This window comes from Pholis gunnellus (genome assembly GCF_910591455.1).
Source record: "Pholis gunnellus genome assembly, chromosome: 14".
NCBI lineage: Eukaryota > Metazoa > Chordata > Actinopteri > Perciformes > Pholidae > Pholis > Pholis gunnellus.
The window spans coordinates 6,838,158-6,858,366 of record NC_136541.1 but is presented as its reverse complement, the minus strand read 5'-3'; the positions used below and the strand labels follow the sequence as shown (position 1 = coordinate 6,858,366).

The window sequence follows — 20,209 nt, the reverse complement described above, 5'->3', positions numbered from 1 at the left end:
CTACCTAACAATACTCCCTTACAAGTAAAAGTCCTGCATCTAAAATTATATTTAAGGAAATTATATTTAAGGAAAAGTATTAAAAGTAAAAAGTACCTGTTTTTGAACCTGTCTGACATAAAGATATTATATGTTATTTGATTTGATCGACCGTTTTCTAACTTTCCCATTCATCTTACATTTCAGCAATTTTCTAAAAAATGTTACATTCAGAGAGGAAACTTTGCCACAAAAGAATACCGAGCATCAACATTCAGTTAAACCACTTAACTTTTGCACTTGTGGTAATGTTTGTGGTTGACTTTGCAGGGACTAATGTACAGGCACTTGACTGATGGACAGTGAAATATTAAAATCAAATACTTCACTCACTAAGCATTTGTGAAATGTGCAGAAGGTGAGGAACATCGTGAGTCAATGTCTGCAAATGACATAATCAGCGGTGTCTGACAGCTTGAAAGAGGTGTGAATGCAGAAAGACTTCAGAATAGTTTGAGCTTTAACATTCTCTTCTCTAAAACGTCTTTGTTCTCGTTCCCAGATCATAGACACGACGGGCTAAAAGGTATGTGGCACTCTGAAGCGGCGGAGAACCAGCGGTTATATCATTGTGTGTTTCTATGTTTTCGCTGTCTCTCTGCTGTGTGACGCGTGCCTTAAGCTGCATTCATTCAAAACCTGGCACCTTCCTGCAGGTTTGTGAGGAGGTGTGGGTGTGGACCAATTGGCAGTTAGCAACTAGCTGGTGAATATAGCAAAGTATTTAGCAACTAAAGAGCCATATACTTCCTTCAGGAGTTGGTGGAGACCAAAATAGAGCTAAAAGAAGATTGATTATTTAACTTTAAAATTAATGCTATAGTGTTGCTCCGTATCTACTGGATGTGTAAATAAACAACTGTTTGCCATACAAACTTTAAGGTGATAATATGTCAATATGGTGTTTACAGCTTGTTGCGCTGCCCCCTAGTGGACAAAACAAATTAATGCATTCAAACAAGAGTCCCATAAAGTGCCAAAATGTTTGCACATGCATTGGATGAGCAGGTTTAATGTACTATTAAACACCTCATCTTTTGTCCATTAAATTCATGGTTACAACAGTCAACTTGTGTAATTTACTTTAAGTTAAGTCACAGCAGAAATGGGTATCAGGGTGACAAATTTAAGAAATTCCCCAAATCAATAATTTGGGTGGTGAAATGATTTGAAGCAGTTTCGAGTCTGTGTGGCCACTTTATAATGTGGGAGATGCTAACGCTTCTGAGGCAATGGTCAATAAGATTGGAACACTTAAAGCATCAGCAGTGTCATAAAACTGTGTAATCAAGTATATAATCCTCAGAGAAAATGGAAACAGTTTTCTGGCTACTCAAACGTAAATTCATCAGAGTGTGTTTGCTTGTGATGAAAATATCATCAATGCTTCTTTGAAATCTTTTGCTGCATTGATGTACCTCTTTGATAGTCTCATAAAACACTCCCGGAGCGGCTCTCTATCGTATCATCTGTCAATATGAGACTTTGCATCATGATTAATAAACGCCGGTCCAAGATTCTCGAATACATTCACATATTGTTTGATAAATGAAGCTCAGGGTTGTCGTGTCTAATAGGGGTTGTTTGGTTATAGAGGGACAGAAAAACTGTCTTAAAAGAAACATCCACTTCAGCTGTGCCCTTGTAGGGTTGTGTGCTTTTGTGAGTGTGTTTTTGTGCATGCATATGTGTGTGTTGTAATGAGCTGTGAAGTAACCAATCAAATGGCTTCTCTTCATTATTGTGTCCTTGACCAAAACAAAACTTCAGCTGGAACACCAACACACACACACACACACACACACACACACACACACACACACACACACACACACACACACACACACACACACACACACACACACACACACACACACTTACTCACACTCCCAACAACACATCAGTACACTCATTATTTTTCACAACTGTGACAGGCAGTAGGCAGTAACATGGCGTGACAGTGTAGTGTGAATATTATGTAAGGAAGAGGACACTGAGGATACAGTGGAGCTGCAGGATGAAAAGCTTCAGCGTACCCCCGTGTGATGTATATAATCCGAAGCTGACACATTCGACAGCCACCTCCACCGAAACACAGCAGGTGGGTGGCTGCTGTGAAATTCCCCACTGTAGGGGACCTTTAGGCATTTTATGCCATTTTTTTTTTTTAAAAGACCCATAAATATGACTGGGAGCAGAAGGAAAAAAATGGAGACAGCAACATTCTACATAATTATGGTTGTATTACTCACATGCTTTTGCACTTTTCTATATAATAAAAAAAAGCTTGCTCTGTCCACCATCTGACTGTAAAACTGTTTTTACTGATTCATGGCACGATATGTTAAAATCATAATATAATAAAATGACCAGCCTAGGATCAGACGATGTCCATAGAAGTCTGAGTGATTTTATTTGGTTTCATGAATTTCTTGGATCTTGATTATATCTATTATTGCATGTGGGTCCAACGGATAGGAGAGTTGGACCAACCGCTGGCAGCCATTAAAAAAAAAATAGCTGCCACGCTCACCAGTGTGCGAGTTTCTGATGGCCCAATATCCAGTTTTGTTCCCAATATATCCATCAACACACCTGCCAGACTTGGTGCTTTTATCACAAAATGTTGCGCTATGCCGCCCCACTGTTACCAGTTTTTCATTTGAACTCTTTGATGTGTCTTTATCAGCGTACTGTTTATCAGGACTGCAATCTTGAAGGAGGCATACAACTTTACGTAAGACTATTTTATTCTGATTGAGACATTACTCTGGTCATTGGTGGAATAAAGGGTTCGATAAAGCAGCTACAGTTAGACCTCCAGAGTGAATCCATTAAACAGTATGGTCTACTTAACTAACAGAGGCACCTTGTCCATTTGAAAAGCTGTGGACTGTCCAGCACTTAAAATATCTGCCCACTAATACGATCTGCCATGACAAGTTTCACTAGCAGCCTGAGGCAGAACACACACACACGCACGCACGCACGCACACACACACACACACACATACACACACACACACACACACACACACATACACACACACACACACAGACACAGACACACACACACACAGACAGACCATGGACCTATTTGATTGGATTAATCAGGAATTTCTCCAGCTCTCCTCTTCTATTCCCACCAGTGGAGTTAATTGCATTAGAGCAATGGAGTGGAGAAGAATTGGGAGCTAAGTCTGAGTTCTCTTCGCCTGCAGAAATGAGACGGGAGAGGAAGAGGAGGAGTGGGTGATGGTGGTGATGAGCATGGTGGTGGAGGGCTGGAAGATGCACAGCAGAGAGAAAGTAATAGAAAAGTGAGGTGGGCATGAACAGGAGAAAGATTCTTTTTCTCTGCGGGAACACATCTGGGTGCTGCACAAATGTCTTTCTGCTGATACTCAACGTGAAAGATTGCACGCTTTAAAAAAAAGTGTTGTTTAGAAGGTTAATGACACTAACCCAATGAAATGACTGAAACATTCTGTGTTGTTGTTTTTGCAAGGATGAAATATCAGTTAATGGGGACTATCATGATAAACACTTTCTTTCATTTGTGTGCAACATTTTGATGCTGTTAAAATTTGTGGCGATAATAATTTGACACGCTGTGAACTTTAAAAGGCAGCTAAAAAAACAACTGTTTATACTTGGCTTTGTTGTTTTTACTCTTCTTAAGTCTGTATTTCATTTTTTGTTTTATTTTGATGTGTAGCTCTTTTTGGGACTGCTCTCAAAATTAGCTTTTTAAAATTAATTTAGCTACTTTCTTTAATTCTGAGGAATTCAGGCTGGAAATCTTATTATAGCTGCTGGTGGGATATAACCAACATATTTGTTGTAATAACGCAAAGGTTTTGTCAATACATTGCTAAAGCTTTGCACGAGAATACAAAAGTTTTGTATGTCTATTATTTCCCTCATTTATGAATATTTTTTATCCATGTCTTGCAAGTACACATTTATGTTTTAAAAGACTCAATCCTTGAAATTATCCTTTAAATTCATCTGCAGAAGTTTAATATCACAGGAAAAAAAAAGGTGAGTATGATGACTTTTGGTCCGTTTCTACTCCACATGTGAATTTCCTGTACCAGCAGCTGTAGACTGTGGCTGCTCTGCCCAAGCATACCTGCAGCTCAATGCTTCATATCTCTGCACCTCTCCCTGGCTCCGTCTTCCTTCCCCCGCTCCACTCCACTCCCTGCACTTGCTTCTCATTTTCTTCCTGAGCATATTCCACCTTTACTATCCTGTCCCTCGACTGCCTGTACATGAGGTTTCTATTAGTGCATCCCTCATTATTGTGCCCTCAAGTCAACACAGAAGGGGCACAAGAGAGTAAAAAAGGTCTAGCCCCTAGTACTGCAGGAAGGTAAAAAAATAAACATATTTCCGATCACCTGATGGACTACAAGTAGTTACAATAGAAATGTGATTGTCCCACAGAACCTAGGATTTGCATTCTTATTCGTCAATAGCACATGGAGGCCTGTAGACCCTTTTACAGCCTATGCATAATTACATCACGGCGTTAGCTGGAGGCAAAACAAAGGAAAGAGGTGAACTCAAATCACCTCACAGTAGTGGGCTAAAGTTAGACATCAAAAATGTCACCTTGCTGTTTTGTTGGGTGCCAAAATCGATATTGCATACATTTGAGTTGTTAAACTGCCAGCTACAGTACCAAAGCTTTTCAGAGATGGAGAAAAAATGTTTCTAATGTTTCTAATAGTTTATCTTAGCCTTTTGCTAACCTCCTCAGCTGTCAGAGATGAAGAGAAGGCCCGCTGTTTGGCTTACTTTCTGTAACTAGTGTAGCATGAAAGCATGGTTGAATTAGCAAGATAACTAGCAGACAGCTGGCTACTTGCTAGCTTGCAAATTCTGTCATTCTTTCATGCAACACTGGTTACAGAAAATGATCCGAGCAAAGTTGTCACTCATCTGGAGATAGCAACGCGTTTTCGTACAGTGTGATAATAATGTGTGGATGAAGCATTAAGTTGTTGAATTTTACCTATTTAGCAGCTGACTAGTTAGCTAGCTACTTTGCTAATTCAAACATGTTTTCATTCTACAGTGGTTACAGAAAATGAGTCCAACAGTGGGCTGGTGGCCAGCGGCAGTATTGGGTCTAACGGTTCCTCTGCCTCACTTCTCGCCGCTAGGAGACCACCTTGCCCAGAGGAGAGCAGGCGGGGGCTCCGGAGACTTCCTAGCTAACTAGACAGCACTGAGGATAGACAAGCTAGCTAGCTAACTAGCCAGCCGTCCTCTCCGGAGCTCCCGTCTGCTCTCCTCCTGGCAAATTAGCAAATACGGTTCTTTTAAATAATCTTAACTTTCTCAAGTAACACTCGGGGGCTTGGAAAATGAGTGATTGTACATATTAAGACAAAACCATATTTTCTTCAGCAGTTATACAAAAAACAACAACAAGCTAACAAAACTTGCTAGCCAGCATTAACTATTCAATTATCCTCCTCCACCTACAAATAAACGTCATCATGTTTTCTCAAAGAAAAAAGGTTTACTGTGGTCAGATGCCAAATGTATCTCAAGAAGACACATTGCACTGCATCCCTTCATTGCAACAAGTCCTTCAAACAACCAAATAGTTTTAAACAGACCCTGGGATTGACACAAAGGCATGGACAAGAATCTGAATGGGAAAGCAATGACTTTTTGAGATATTCCTGAGAGGATTTAAGGTTATTTTGGTGATGCTGCTGATGTGTGAATCAAAATTCAGGTCAGCATCAATAATAACTTGACTCGGGCAGTGGTCTTGGGACTCTGAATAGGCACAGAACTGCTGCCTCCGTGTTTCAAAACAATGGTGAGCAAGGAAGTGAGGAGCACCAGCTTTATGCTAAAAGCACTCAGCTGACCTAATCTCTGCTTCATATCTCACACTGCTCCTTCTGTTCCAACTGCAACTGGCCATCCATGAATGAAAAATGTTTTCATTGTCAGTCAAAACTCTTGGACACTGTTAAGGTCTCAGTATGCTGGACTACAATCCCCCATACCAATACCAGTATGTTTTATTATAAAAAGTGGCTATCATGTTTTATACGTTTAATGCATCATGAATAGACTTCTGAATAGATTTTTATTCATACTGAGTGAACTGCAAAACATTGGGTATTTCTTCTTATTGTTCTCTGTTTATTAATTAACCGCATACTTAAAACAAGGCAGTTTTAACAGCAGATAACAAAACATTTTCATTATGTAAGTAAGTATTCATAGTGTTGTTACTTTAGGTATTAATCCACCCTTTTTTTGTGTCCTTAAATAGCACTTCACAGTTGTAAATGTAGTGAAAAGAGAAACAAAACACATAGAAAAAAGTAAAATAATATGTTAAATGAAACAAAGAAAAACCAGAACCCAAGGAATAATCAAGGCAAGCAAGAGCATCAATAAAATAAAAGGTCGAAAGATGGATTTAAAAACACTTGACAATGTGTTTGTCGTGGGTGGAGACTTCCACAACCCGGAGGTGCGATTGAACTTATCAAAGTATTGGCATTCTCAAAGTGTGAAGCTTAAAATATCCTCACTCTTACACCATTGTCAAGGCTTCACAGAAACACGTGCAGTCCTTGTGCTACAGCGGCTGCATGTGTGCATGATGCTGGCTCAGGCTCTGTCGAAAGCCACCGCTGGGAGGTTTAGAGGGAGGAAGGGGGAAAGGGCAAAGACGAAAGAAGAACGAGAGGGAGCACTGAAAGAGAAAGAGAAAGAGAGAGAGAGAGAGAGAGAGAGAGAGAGAGAGAGAGAGAGAGAGAGAGAGAGAGAGAGAGAGTTGTGTGTTTGTGTTGAAGGCTGGTCCAACATGGAAGCCCTTGGGACATCTTTGCCCAAGGCTACTGCTGCATGTTCAGAGAGGGTGAGAGGATGGTGAGAGAGAAAAACCCTTTGCCTAGCTCCTTCTCTCTCTGTTATACCCACCAACCCTTTAGACAGGGGTGGGAGGGGGGCAAATGGCACTGGCAGTTGTGGAAGTGGCATGTGTCCTCTCCGCCAAGGGCTCGGGCCACACTGAGCAGCAGGGACAGATAGTCCCCCGGGCAGACATTAAGCTAGCAGGACCCATTGCAGGCAGTGGTCGTGCCATGGTCTATTGCATCAAAACCAGCACATAAAAAGGAAATTGCTGGGGGGATGGAGATAGAAAAAAAAGAGACGTGGAGAGTTAGAGGGGCAGAAGAATGGGGAAAAAGAGAGAGGGAGCATTGCTGAAGTAGAGAGTACAAGAGCAATTCAGTCATTTAGTTGCTGCTCCTTTTTTCCAGAGCAGCTTTCAAAGAATAAGCAGATGGAGGTTCAGTGCCACGTACAAAGACACTTTGACTGGACAGCAGGCTGATGGACACATCGCCGGCTCGCACTGTTCAAACACGTGAACTTTGCTACCTTTTAACGAAATACCAAAAAACAAGGTAGAGATTTCACGGCTGATATATACCACTGTTCTTTCATCTCTATCCTGGTACCCGCTTCTCCTCTTTCGTTTTACTCCTGAGTCCTGAGAGACTGTGCTGGCGAGCATGTTAGTTCACTCAGCTGGAGACTCCATCCTCTCCTCTGCACGCTACTACGGCTTCGACTGTTAGAACTGAGACTGATTTCAGCATCAGATCACATGTCACATTGGACAAAATCTAATTTTGACGTGATGATAGCACTAGATCAAAAGTCATATGATGCCGAAATAATTACGATTCATCTGGAGGGGGACGTGAATGTCTGTACCAAATGTAGTCAACGTGATTTAAAGTGGTGATTTGTGTCAATTAATCGATTGGTTGACAAAATCGTAAGAGCGTTAGTCAACTAAGAAGTTTCTTGGCCTCGGACAGCCCTTGTAAAAATCAGTGTCTTTTAATGGTGCTGATGGGTTTACATTGGGGTGCCTTTTTTCGTCGGTATATGACGCCCTGGGAGTGAGACCAGGATGCAATGGTTGTTCAGACATTTTACTCAAAACTCCTGCATAGTGGCGCTAGAAGAAAAGTCAGGGGATCACCAAACGTCAGTAGGATTCATCATCTGGGCACCATGAACATCTGTACCAGATTCCATGTCAATCTATCAAATAGTTCTTGAGATATTTCAGTCTGAACCAAAGCGGTGCACCGACTGACTGACCGGCTTCGCAATGACAAAAAATCCCCCCAAAAATCAATCACAAGATTTTACATGAGAAAAGTGAATAGGAGAATGTTCCGCTTGCTTTGATGGCCTCAGCTACATCCACACACAGCCCTGTCCACACACCGCCTTCTTCAAAAAGCTTGTCCAAGTGTGTTTTCAAGGGCATTTCCCTTCTGATTGCTCCGTGGAAGGCTTAAAAACAAGCCAGCCCTTAAAAGCGGAGGTGGATGGTGGGTGTGTGTGTGTGTGTGTGTGTGTGGGGGGGGGGGGGGGGGGGGGGGGGGAGCCTTAGAGAAAAGCAAGGCAAAACCTTGATGCTCAGCTTTATTTGCATGCTTCTGCCAATGATTTTTCCATTAATTTATTATAAGATTGACTTTGGGATTTTGAATGTCTCAGTTTGTAGTAAACAACGAGAGAAAGATAGGGAGAGAAGAAAAGAACTGAGAATGACCTCACTGCTGTTAGTATCCAGTCCATCCTGTTTCTGTTACTTCTATTTAATGTGCAGCCCTCTTTAAACTCAACGTACCAATGACGTACCAATACAAAACATTATATATAAATGCTTAAAACAAAGAGTGAGGTTTATGGTCAACTCTCTGTTGTACTTTATTCTTGCACTGAGAGACATGACAGTCAGTAGTCAACATATCTCTGAGACAAGACAGCGCTACTATAGTTCAATTTATTGAAGTTGTACGTAGACATAAAGATAATTCAGGTTTTAAGTTTAGGTTCTATCAGAAGCATATAAAAATGATGTATTCAACCGATCAACATGTTATTTACTAAAATGGTACTGCCAGCAAAAACTTACATCCGCTGCTACAGTGTCGATTAAAGGTGCACTTAGACATTTTTGACCACTATGAGGCAAATAAACTGATCATATTGCTGACACAGAACAACATCAACGTCCCACTTGGAGTCGCGTTTCTGGCCGCTTGATAATGCATGTTGAATATTTACTGGGTTGTTTTTCACACAGGTTTGGTCTTTTCTGAAAAACAATATCTGAATGTTTAGCTCGCTGGATGTTCACCTTTGTGCACCACATATGTGTTTACTTCAGGCCCCTGATGTTTCATGCTGGGCAGGACGCGTACACCTGGCTCAGTCTGCAGTTCTATGTCGAATGGTTGATGCCTAAAGAGGGTGTAATTTATCGATACAAAGTTCAAGTCCATCAAAAGCAGTGTATAATATCGCCGATGAGAGCGAATCATCTACCAGTCAATCTGTATTGATAGGATTTAAATGGTTTTATTTAAAAAAGAAAACAAGAAGCAAACACACTGCATGTCACCAAGTGACATATTGGTTTTGGTTGCATTGTTTTCTTTGTTAGACAGTATACAGAAGAGGTTTTCAAAGTCTGACACACTGTGGGCATCCTGTGAGAGATACAATGTGGGCTCCAACTCAAATCTGGAAGAATTTCATTTCCAAAAAGGTCTGTTATGTCACTATTTATCGAGAAAACCCCAAAATTGAATAATTCCGGTGCAAGTTCTGGAGTCACGTAGAACGTCCTTTTTTCTGTGATTTCTAGGCGGAATTAAGGATGTTTTATTCCTGATAGATATCAGAGATGATGATATCCTTAAAAAGGGCGAGTCACACTGAATCTATCACAATTTGAAAACCTCTGGTGTTAGTGAGGAGCTGACAGAAAATAGAGGAGAGCGAGAACTGGATGGACTCAATCTGGGGACACGTACAGTACTGTAGAGATTATATGGGTGGCACCTTTAAAACCTCTAAACTACCAGAATGCCCCACTGGCATCGTTAAAGCAACTGACCCCAGACAATCTTGGAAAATGAAAGAAAATCCAATTAGCCATTATTTTGTAATTGCATCGTTTAGCCAGAGTGTCCGCTGCTCAACACTATGTAGTCTCACGTTGAGTAGAAAATACCACAGAGGAAGGAAAAGCTTCAGAGAAACGGTTGCTCTCTGATTCAGGGATTTTGTAGCTGTGCTCAAAATACATAATGCCATTTTGTTAACGGTCAGCACCTTATACAAAGACGTATGAACATTTAGCCTTGTTCACATGTTCAGTGAAAAGGTTTACACTTTCTATCTCAACATAGCGTTTTGATTGTATGGAACCTCTGCATTCAGGCAAGTGTTTTGAATGAATTACTTTTAAAAAAAATTATATTCCCGCAAGTCACACCACTTTTCATATCAGTTGAAATTGCTCAAGTTCGGAGTGTAGAAAGGATCTTGAGGGAAATCTACAGCATTTAATGACTTACTGCAGCTATCATCCAATAGAAAAGTTAGAACATTATCTATCATCTGGACAACCATTCAGTGAATTGCACATATATCTCTTTTATCACATCTTGTCAGACGCTGACAAACAACTGTAATCTCCTGAATACTGTGTCTACTGACACAGTCCATTCTCTAAAACACCAATTTTCAAATGCTCTATTTTCAGTTTTCTTATAATGCTATTACTCTGAAAGGACAAAGATAAGCTTCACAGTGAGAGAGTGACAGCGGGACACAGACAGAGAAAAACAGAAAACAGACAGTGAAGAATAGGGACAATAAAGATGGAGATTGCATTTCGTCTGTGAAGAACTTCCCTGCTGTGTGAGTTTGTGTGTGTGTTTATAATTAACGTGCTCGAGTCCGATTCTCTGAATGCAAATGTATCTGTTTATGTGTTTAAAATTAATTTTCTTTCGAACCCGATTCAACATTTCAACTGGCGATTTTCAAAATCTTTTGCTTATGGTTATTTCACTTGTGCAGTAATATGAAGCGGACTTTTCCAGTTTGCTGTTGTGACAGCAGCTTTTGGGGAATATATGGAAAATGTCAGCTGTGATTAAGGGGCAGTGCAAAGGTAATTTCATCATTTCTCTGCAAAATTTGTATTTATTGTATTCAGCCAACATGATTCTTTCATCTCTGTAGCGCCAAGCACAGATGAATGACATTGTTGTAGGAATAATTTGCTTAGTAATCAGTTCACCAGGCAATTCAACAATTTTCAGTCCAAACAGCCGTCTGAGTAGACTATAAATTAAACTAATAGTCCTGTAAGTGGTAAATTTAAGCAGTTCTAAAACATCTTTCCGTCTTCCTGTCAAACAGATATTCTTCTTCCAAATTTGATTTCAGCATACTTCCACAGCAATATTATGAGCGAATTTGAGCAATTCATTAAAAGCTGGCTGAAGTGCCTGAAAAGGTTTATGTATTTGCTAATTATTCTCCTTCACTGAATAATTACAATAAATCATCCACTCTACGGAAACCTTCAGTGTCGCTTTAAGTGGACTTGATTTCACCACATTTTACTCACAGGTCTGACCAGGATTTTACTTCAAACAGACCAAACATAACCCTGACAGATTGTATAATACAGGTTTCTCACTGCAAAATCTTAACAAGTACAGTAAAACGTTACTGGCATTATAGCGAAACTGTAGCGGGCTCAGCCTTATAGCTAGATTAAACACGCTGGCATCGTATGGATCTAGATGACGTAATGAATGGATTGTCATGCTAGCTTGTCGGGAACGGGGCTGAATTAAGCACAAAAGTTTGGCTTCATTTTTGGCGAGGGAAAACTGGCATGGCTTCCAATTTTCTAAAGGGTTCCTCTACATGTAAATGAAAATGGATTCTATGGTACCCACGAGTCTCCCCTTTACAGACATGCTCACTTAATGCTAATCCCATGCAGCTTTGGGCAAAAATCAAGCAGTCTTTTTGCAGACAATATAAATGTGTTATTTCCGCCTCTTCTAAAAATGGTGTATTATGATATTTCTGCACATTGGAATCGCTAGTCTCGAATCAACAGTCTTGGGGTTTCTGAGCGGTTTCAACAAAAGAAGCGCTCGCCATCCAATCACTGAAAATTGCAATTCTTGCAGAAATCTCCAAATGTCGAATGTTTTAAAATACCAAATCCCAGCATGGATTCTTTTATGGTGTCCCTCAAGGTCTTGGTGTCTTACTGTGGTATTTTAGTGAAAGTTTTGATATCTTTACCAGCTCTTAAGTGGTCATATTTCTTTAATCCAGCACCATATGTTTGTAATAAATGTTATTAACCTAAAACATTACTGCATAAGTGATCATTGGAATGGCCATATACACTTCCATAATAATGCTGTTAGCCCTTTTACAATTTATTTTATAACTAATGACTAGAACATCTTGACAAACTAATTAATCTTCAGGTTCCCAGCTCTCAGATGATGTATACCACTTCTATGCAGCATTTAATGTTGACCTGCTATCTTTCCCTAAAGATCCCTTTCTCCTCTAAAAAAGACAAGAGCAGGTCTATGTGGGTCTTTAAGGGTAAAAAAAGCAAAATAAAAAGAAGTTATTGGTGTAGAAATCATGGGCAAAACCAGCAGCTCATGCTACAGTGCGTGTTTCCACGTTTACCTGTTGTAGATGTCGTCGTCCTCCCCTCCCCAGCCCCAGTACTCGTTGGGGAAGCCGTTGATCTTCAGAAACTGTTTTTTACTGAGGCCTGAAACTCCTCCAAAGTAGCCTGCGTATGGTAGCCTGCAGGAGCATAGAAAAGGAGGAGATGGGATAGATGAGGGAAGGAAAAAGGTCAGAGGGGGCGAGAAGTTATAAGGGAACCAGTGAATGAATATATTACTACAAAATAAATTAGAATTGCCTGAACAAACAACATCCTTCTGACAGCAGGAAGATTTGTCAGCATCAACTCTCTGCTATGCAGCAGCATGCTGAGACGTGGGCTACCATCATGTTAACCATTTGTTTACAGCATGTATAGGCAGGTATTATCATTCCTAATTTATGGAAGATGGAGCAACATACAGTTAACACACATGTAACAAGGAAGGAAGTTTGGGTTGCCTATCCATGTTGTTGGAAAAACAAAAGTCCCTTTATATGTTTTAATACAGTAAGGCAAAAGCCCCGTGACATCTAATTAACATGGCTACCCACTCAGATTATAGTTCATTATAATAAAAATGATCCTTCTTTTCAATTTACTGAAGTTAGTGGGAGATGTCCCTGTGAATGTTCTCAGTGCTTGTTAATCTGAAATTGTTAGTGAATCATCAGCAGCATCACAGGTTTTTTTGAATATGTGGCATACATAAAGATGGAATAATTTACATTTGAATAACATTTTGAAGTGTTTCAGGCAAGCAGATCATTTAATGTGTCTTGTTTTGGATGCGTTTTTAAGTGGATAATTTATGGGTGCCTTTCTACAGTAAGTAGATAATCCACATCCATATATAATCCACTCAAGACACATGAAATGACCGGGTGTAAACAGGGGCCGTAGTATTTGTGCGTACTGCCGGCTTGTGGCGCTAATAAGCAGCCAAACTAGCTGCTTCTAGTGAACACTAGAAGTTTCCAATAGTCAGCGTTGGCCATTTACAATGAACATGTTGGATAACTCATGAAATTAGAGTAAAGAAGAGAATGAGGAAAAGATCAGGAGATGAAGAGAATAACTACAAGATAAATATTAAGAATATATGACAGAGGGTCTGAAAGAACAAGACAATGAAATGATGGAGGAGGGTATATACAATACGTATATGTGTGTGTGTGTGTGTGTGTGTGTGTGTGTGTGTGTGTGTGTGTGTGTGTGTGTACACAGTGGACAAAAGGAGGCGGAGAGGCATTTTATTTTTTCCTCAAAAGTCTTGAGACCAGTGGAGTGGGACGGACGTCAGCTGCGAGTGTCATGACAGGCGCCTGGAGTCTAACCAGAGGCGGATACGTGTGTGTGTGTGTGTGTGTGTGTGTGTGTGTAAATGGGTGTATATTCTGGACAGTATGTGTTGTCAAAAAGATGACAGCTCCCTGTTGAAAGATGACAAGAGGAAAGTAATGAGACCGTATGTTTCTGCACAAATTCTCCCATCAACAATATGGTGAGCAGTGTGTGTGCGTGTGCATGTGTGTGTGTGCGTGTAGGTGTGTGTGTGCATGTGTGTGTGCGTTTGTGCTTAGGAGAAGAAGAAGGGAGAAAGAGAGACAAAGAGTGATTGGAAGTTTAACTGCAGTTCTTTTCTTGAGAACTTTTTCTTGAGAACTCTTGAGAAAGAGGATAAACAAATGAAATCTTCAACAGTCGGGACTCCATAAACTCCATATCTGTCTGATTATTTCCTCAGAGAAGTGGGATATTCATCATCAAATGCTAACTCTCAAACACTACTGAGATACAGTGTACTGTGCATGACGGACATTTGACAGTAATGTTATGATGTCAATTCTTCTTATTCTGTACAATAACAACTTTCCTTTTGCATTTTTCATAGACTCTACGACTGTAAAAACAAATTCTCACTCCCAACCAGTCAAATACCAACGCTTGGTCCGGGAATTAGAGTGAGTTTGAAGAGCAGTGCGTCGATATCAGATGCTGAGGATCACTGACCAACCGCCTGTGTTTGACGAGTTGGGAGTGAGACCCGGTTGTCTTTACAGGTCTCCCTAAAAAACTAGTTTGGACAGCTGCAGCTGATTCAGAGCGCTGCTGCTCGAGTCCTCACCAAGACCAAGAAAGTGGATCACATCACTCCAGTTCTGAGGTCTTTATACCGGCCTCCTGTCTGTCAAAGAATTGATTTCAAAACACTTCTGCTGGTTTATGAAACCCTGAATGGTTTATGGACATACTAGATCATCTGCGACATTCTGAACCATCCAGACCTCTGAGTTCTTCTGGGACACGACTACTTTCTGTCCCCAGAGTCAGAACTAAACATGGACAAGCATGTGTGGAACAATCTCCCAGAAAACTGCAGGTCAGCTGCAACTGAAAATGTTTCTGTTTGTCTTTTATTAACTCAAATAATTATTCATTTCTTACACTATACTGTAACTTTTATTGTTGTATTTTGTATCTGTTTCATTGTATTTGTGTTTGTTTTATATTCATTTAATAATGAATTTAATTAATTATGAGTGCTGAGGTCCTGAATGCACAGTTTTTTGTTTAGTTTCGAAAGGTTTTGGTTATTCCACTCAACAAATGTAATGTAGGTATTTGTGGATTTTTTGTGCTCTTCTCACTGGTTTAAAAAGTGGGATGTCAAATACTTTCAGAATCAGAAATTAGCCTCTGAATCAGAATCTGTTAACAGTTTTGGGGTTGTTTGTTGATGTTTCCAGCACTATAAATAATTGCATTTCTCCTCTTTAACTGGTGCATTGTTAACTTTTACTAATTATTATTATTTCATGCCTGTCATTCATTTTCTTAAAATTGACATTGCATGTCGATCAATGTTAGTCACTGAATAGTGTGCTGACGCTGCCGGGAGAAGGTCATGGCCTAGCATAAATGTGCTCTCTATAAGAGTGCACATGAGCCGCAGCACACTCACACTGTGCTCAGCCGAGTAACAAGTACTGTACTAAAGCATCCACAAAATCCTGCAATATAATGGTAATATCGTTTCATGCACTGCATAAGGTCCTTTGAGAGAGAGTGTAATTTGTGACATGTTTTTTAAAGAGCAGCGCTGTGAAGTGGACTTCAAGGTGACCCTTCCTGCTCAGAGAGCTGTCAGGTGATGCGAGGTGCTACGATAATGGAATAGCACTTAAAGTGACCTGACTTTCAGTGACAATGTTTTCACCATTTGTCAAACAACATGTAGTGCTTTTACATTTGGGAGCAGCTAAGGTTGTCTTCCTGAAATGCTGAAATAAAACATTTACTCCTCGCTCCAAATCAGCTTCATGACGCTAAGCTCAAAAAATGTCGTTTGATCGTCGTGTGTTAATTGCTTGCTGACTTTTTGTCCTTTAATTTGGAAGCTTCCTCGATGCTAAAACTGGCAGACAAAAAAGTTGGAATGCTCGGACCATTTTTGACTTCGGCAACCAATTTTCTACATTTATCTGATTTCTGCATCAACAAAGAACTTCAATCAATCCTGTGACCTTCCGCTCACTCAAAACACCTGGCTTTACTTTGATCCACTTTTTTCTAGTGACCAAAACAAGAAACCTCATTAGAAACCAAACCAAAGTATTTACTGATTCATTGCTAATAGGAAATGTTAGCTACAAACCCCGCTTACCACCTGGTGTTGTATTTTTTGCCAGATAGCATTAGCTTATTGAGCAGTATATCAGGGAACTGCTGAGGCTCCTGAGGGTTTTCAGTCAGATAACTCTTGTGGAATGACAGTTTGTGGATTGGATAGGTCACATTCGCTGGCCATGTTAAGAGCATTAATCAATGCTTGTGCTGCTCTTAGATAATTGAGTGTAGGTGTGGTGTCATTATGCAAAAAGACACAGCTAAAGCAGGAGGCTACCATTCAGTGCCGGCTGTAAGGATGCAGGGAAACGGTAGATCCCTTTTTTATGGTTATTCCTGCCATCCATTGCAAATTTCACCGTCCGTGAGGTGGGGTGCACGTCTCCAACTGGTGCTTATTTGTTTCTTTTCAGGTTTCTTCGGTGGCTTTTACTCCCTCACAGAGGTCTTAGGGTCATGGTGGTTTATCCTACATCATAAAGTTTTAAAGAGCCCTGTGATCTTGAAATAAGCACTCTCATTCTGTTTAGTGGCCGTTTGTTGATTAGTTAGATCTAGAATGTTTTTTACCTTTTTCACAGCGTCCTGTTTTGTTTTGTTTTGGCGTCTCTGTGCAGTCCTTAGAGACTTGTTTGTGATAAAGGAGTTTCAAAATCAAAGCACCGAAACAGGCATGACTGCACGCAAAGTCAAAAGTGAGCTTTTGACCTTCTACATATTAACATACAAAAAGTTTCATCTGCTGCTGAGATTTTTCATCAGTGACTACAGTATGCGTATATTTACTATTTTTACTTTGTGTGTGCAGCTAATGATTGTGTTTAATTTTCTATTAATCTGCTGATTATTCATGTTTGGTATATACAGTGTCATAAAACAGTGAAAATGCTCACCGCAGTTTAAGATGATGGCGAGCACATCGAAACAAGACATTCAGTTTGCTATCACAAGTCAAAGCAGCAAATCTAGCTTAACATTGTAGCTTGAAGAATTACCTAAATGATTATTTTTTATATATTTACATAAATAATACAAGAGAGCACATCTTACAGGTATATAGCAAATAGTGTTCCCTGTTGCAGTCCTTCTATGTTTTTATTCTATGTGTACTGTGTGTTTTTAATGACGGCACATTGCAAACAAAGTCAGCGCCTCACTAATGTAAAATTAAGAAAACACATAAATAATGCATTTTAAAGAAACAGTATCTGGATTAGACCGCTCAGCAGCAGGTTGGTCATGCAGGTCCAGTATTTGGACACAGTCGTCATAGTTAGTAAGTGTCTCTGCACAAGCTGTAGTCGACACTTGTTAGTTTCGCTTTGTATCATGTGCTCTTGTTAGGACTACAGAAGTATGACCGAATTAAAATTGGCAGCAGTGAACTGTGGTGCATTTTCATGCTAATTTAGGCTTCAGACAAGGATTTCAAAGTATAATGAGATTTAGTCAAATTAAATACTGCTTAGTCTATTGTCTGTCAGAACACAGGCTGTAGGCCATCTCTATTGTTTTGTTAGGCAGCCAATGGCATATTAAAATTCTTCACATAATTATTTGTTTAATATATAACAAGTGTGAAATGCTATTTTATCAGACAGGCAGGTGCAGAACCCACCTGCAAAAACAACCTTCTGGGTACAATTCCCTGTTTAGGTCTATAAGCTGTTCTCAATGTATGTGTGTGTGTGTGTGTGTGTGTGTGCATGTGCAAGTGTGACTTTATTTATCCTACCATTGAAGGGACAGCCCACCCCAAAATCAATAATACATATTTTTCCTCTTACCTCTAGTGCTATTTATGAATCTAGATAGTTTGAGTCTGAGTTGACTAGTTTTAGAGGTATCGGCCGTAGAGATGTCCGTCTTCTCTCTCGGGGTGGGAATCACCAGAGGCTCCTCAATGCGATATTATCACGAAAACAAAGTCACAATCACGAAATTATTACGATTTTAAACATTTTGCAATATATTACCTATTTTTAACTGCAAATTATGCAGTTTGTCAACATCTGTTTTATCAAATACGTTTTCACTCGCTTCATCTCACTTCAGTCCATTTCTAATAAGTCTATAGTCAATGATGTAAAATATATAAATAAACTATGTACTTTTACTTTGTTTAAGTCATCTATAGTGATGATTTGCATACAAACACACAATTAAAAATAATTAGGGAATAAACTATTGAATTTTTGTTAATAAAAAATCTTTGCATCAGTACTTTTATTATGTATAAAAGTACTTTTATTATATATTAGAAACGTCTCCTTCAAAAAACTGAATTTATTCAAGTTTCCCACCAAAACTTCATTTTACAAGATTACATATGAACATAGCATGATAACGTTATAATTTACTTTCGTCGAATACAAATATTTACTGAATGGAGCTTGAAAGCCCCACAGTGTAACTGAATGAAGCCGCCATACCAGAGCCGTGTGGCTGCTCTCAGCAGCTGTTGCCGTTAACATTGCTAACATTAACTAGCTCTTCTCCTGCCGATTTCAACACGGTTGTTCACAGACCAGCGACTGGAAAGCACGAATGCCGATCTTCAGAACACAACATTTTTTACTGAATATAGGCCGTTGCATTTTTTTTCACACTATGATGGTTGAACTGTGTAATCAATCCACGGTTCACATAACTCCCTGGTCAAAGCAGACGTCTGCTGATATCTCCAACACTAGGCAGCTCACACCAAAATAACCTAGATTGATAAACAGCACTAGATGTTTGATGGAAAAATATGTATTTTTAGATTTTGGGGCGAACTGTCCCTTTAAGTGGGATCACTAATGAACTGAGATGAGCTCGAATAAACTTTGAAATTAGACTTTGGCAAATGCTTTACATTTAAATAGGCTGAACTGAAGTGTTCCTAAGCATCAAGACCTAATAAGGTAAATGCAAGTAGAAAGTTGTGCTAAGAAGTTGGGTACCATGCTCCCTCACCGGCTCTAAAATCACACGCCAAGTTGAAAACCATCGGCTCACCTGAAGCCAAACTTGTCCATGGCGATGGCGAAGTGCCTCGGCTGGTCGTAGCAGTGGTAGAGGTTGCGGTCGTCCATTGGGATCAGGTCCACGTCGCTGAAGATGAAGCAGTCGTACTCTGCGTCCTTCAAAGTCTCCGTGTAGCCAACATTCAACAGCTTGGCACGGTTGAAGGTTTCCTCACCCAACTGCAAGAACACACCACAAGAGAGACCATTAAGTCATCGTTTACATACAGATGAGGAGGGCAGATGATGTAGCTTCATCAGCATTTGTCCTCTGCTTGAAAGGCTCCGTGTTAAAAAAAGAGTTTAACAGATTGGAACGTGTCTTCTGAACCACAAATTCAGCATGTGCGATATCAATAACTTGTTCAATTAATGTTTCTGTAACGTACAACTTGTACTTTCAAACTGCGACTCTGTAAGGTTAAATGGAGACTAATACCAGAGTTAGGGAGACATTGATGAGGCACTAAATAAGAGAGGGAGAAGTACTGCCAAAACATACAATACATGCTGTGTTCATTACACTGTATAGAAACATCAACCGGAAGCTTAACCGCTACAGGCACTTCTACCATAAACAAAAGACAATATGGGTCAGACCAAGCCAAATGCATTTGGGCTCACATCAAAGCTGTTTTTTCACTATAAATCCAACATGAACTGATGTGTTTATTGACCCCAAGAACAGACCAGTTGCCTGAAGCACCAAACACTTCTTGTGAGACTCTGTCTGGCTGAAGTTTAACACCCTTCATGCTGAATATTAAATGATAAAGTGATAAATCTCTATAACAGAGTCCGAAAATCCAAACTTTCCCTGTAGTCAGAATGGCCAGAATTATAACAGGACCCAGGTTTTTCTTTGACATGTCGTCACCTTCTAAGGTGCCCCTTCAGTTTCAGAGCATTATTGCACATCAGTGTTTAGCATCTGCAGTGC

The 20,209-nt window shown here is 39.9% G+C and overlaps 1 protein-coding gene across 1 annotated transcript in view; it reads right to left on the bottom strand.

The window, feature by feature from the left end:
• b4galt2 (UDP-Gal:betaGlcNAc beta 1,4- galactosyltransferase, polypeptide 2) overlaps nt 1–20,209 on the bottom strand; it is a gene marked incomplete at both ends in the record, with an annotated part of 119,957 nt that overhangs the window by 10,569 nt on the left and 89,179 nt on the right. Inside the window, 2 exons of the mRNA XM_079173333.1 lie at nt 12,646–12,768; nt 19,262–19,449. Coding sequence (XP_079029459.1) covers nt 12,646–12,768; nt 19,262–19,449 — 311 coding nt within the window. The remainder of the gene's footprint in view (nt 1–12,645; nt 12,769–19,261; nt 19,450–20,209) is intronic.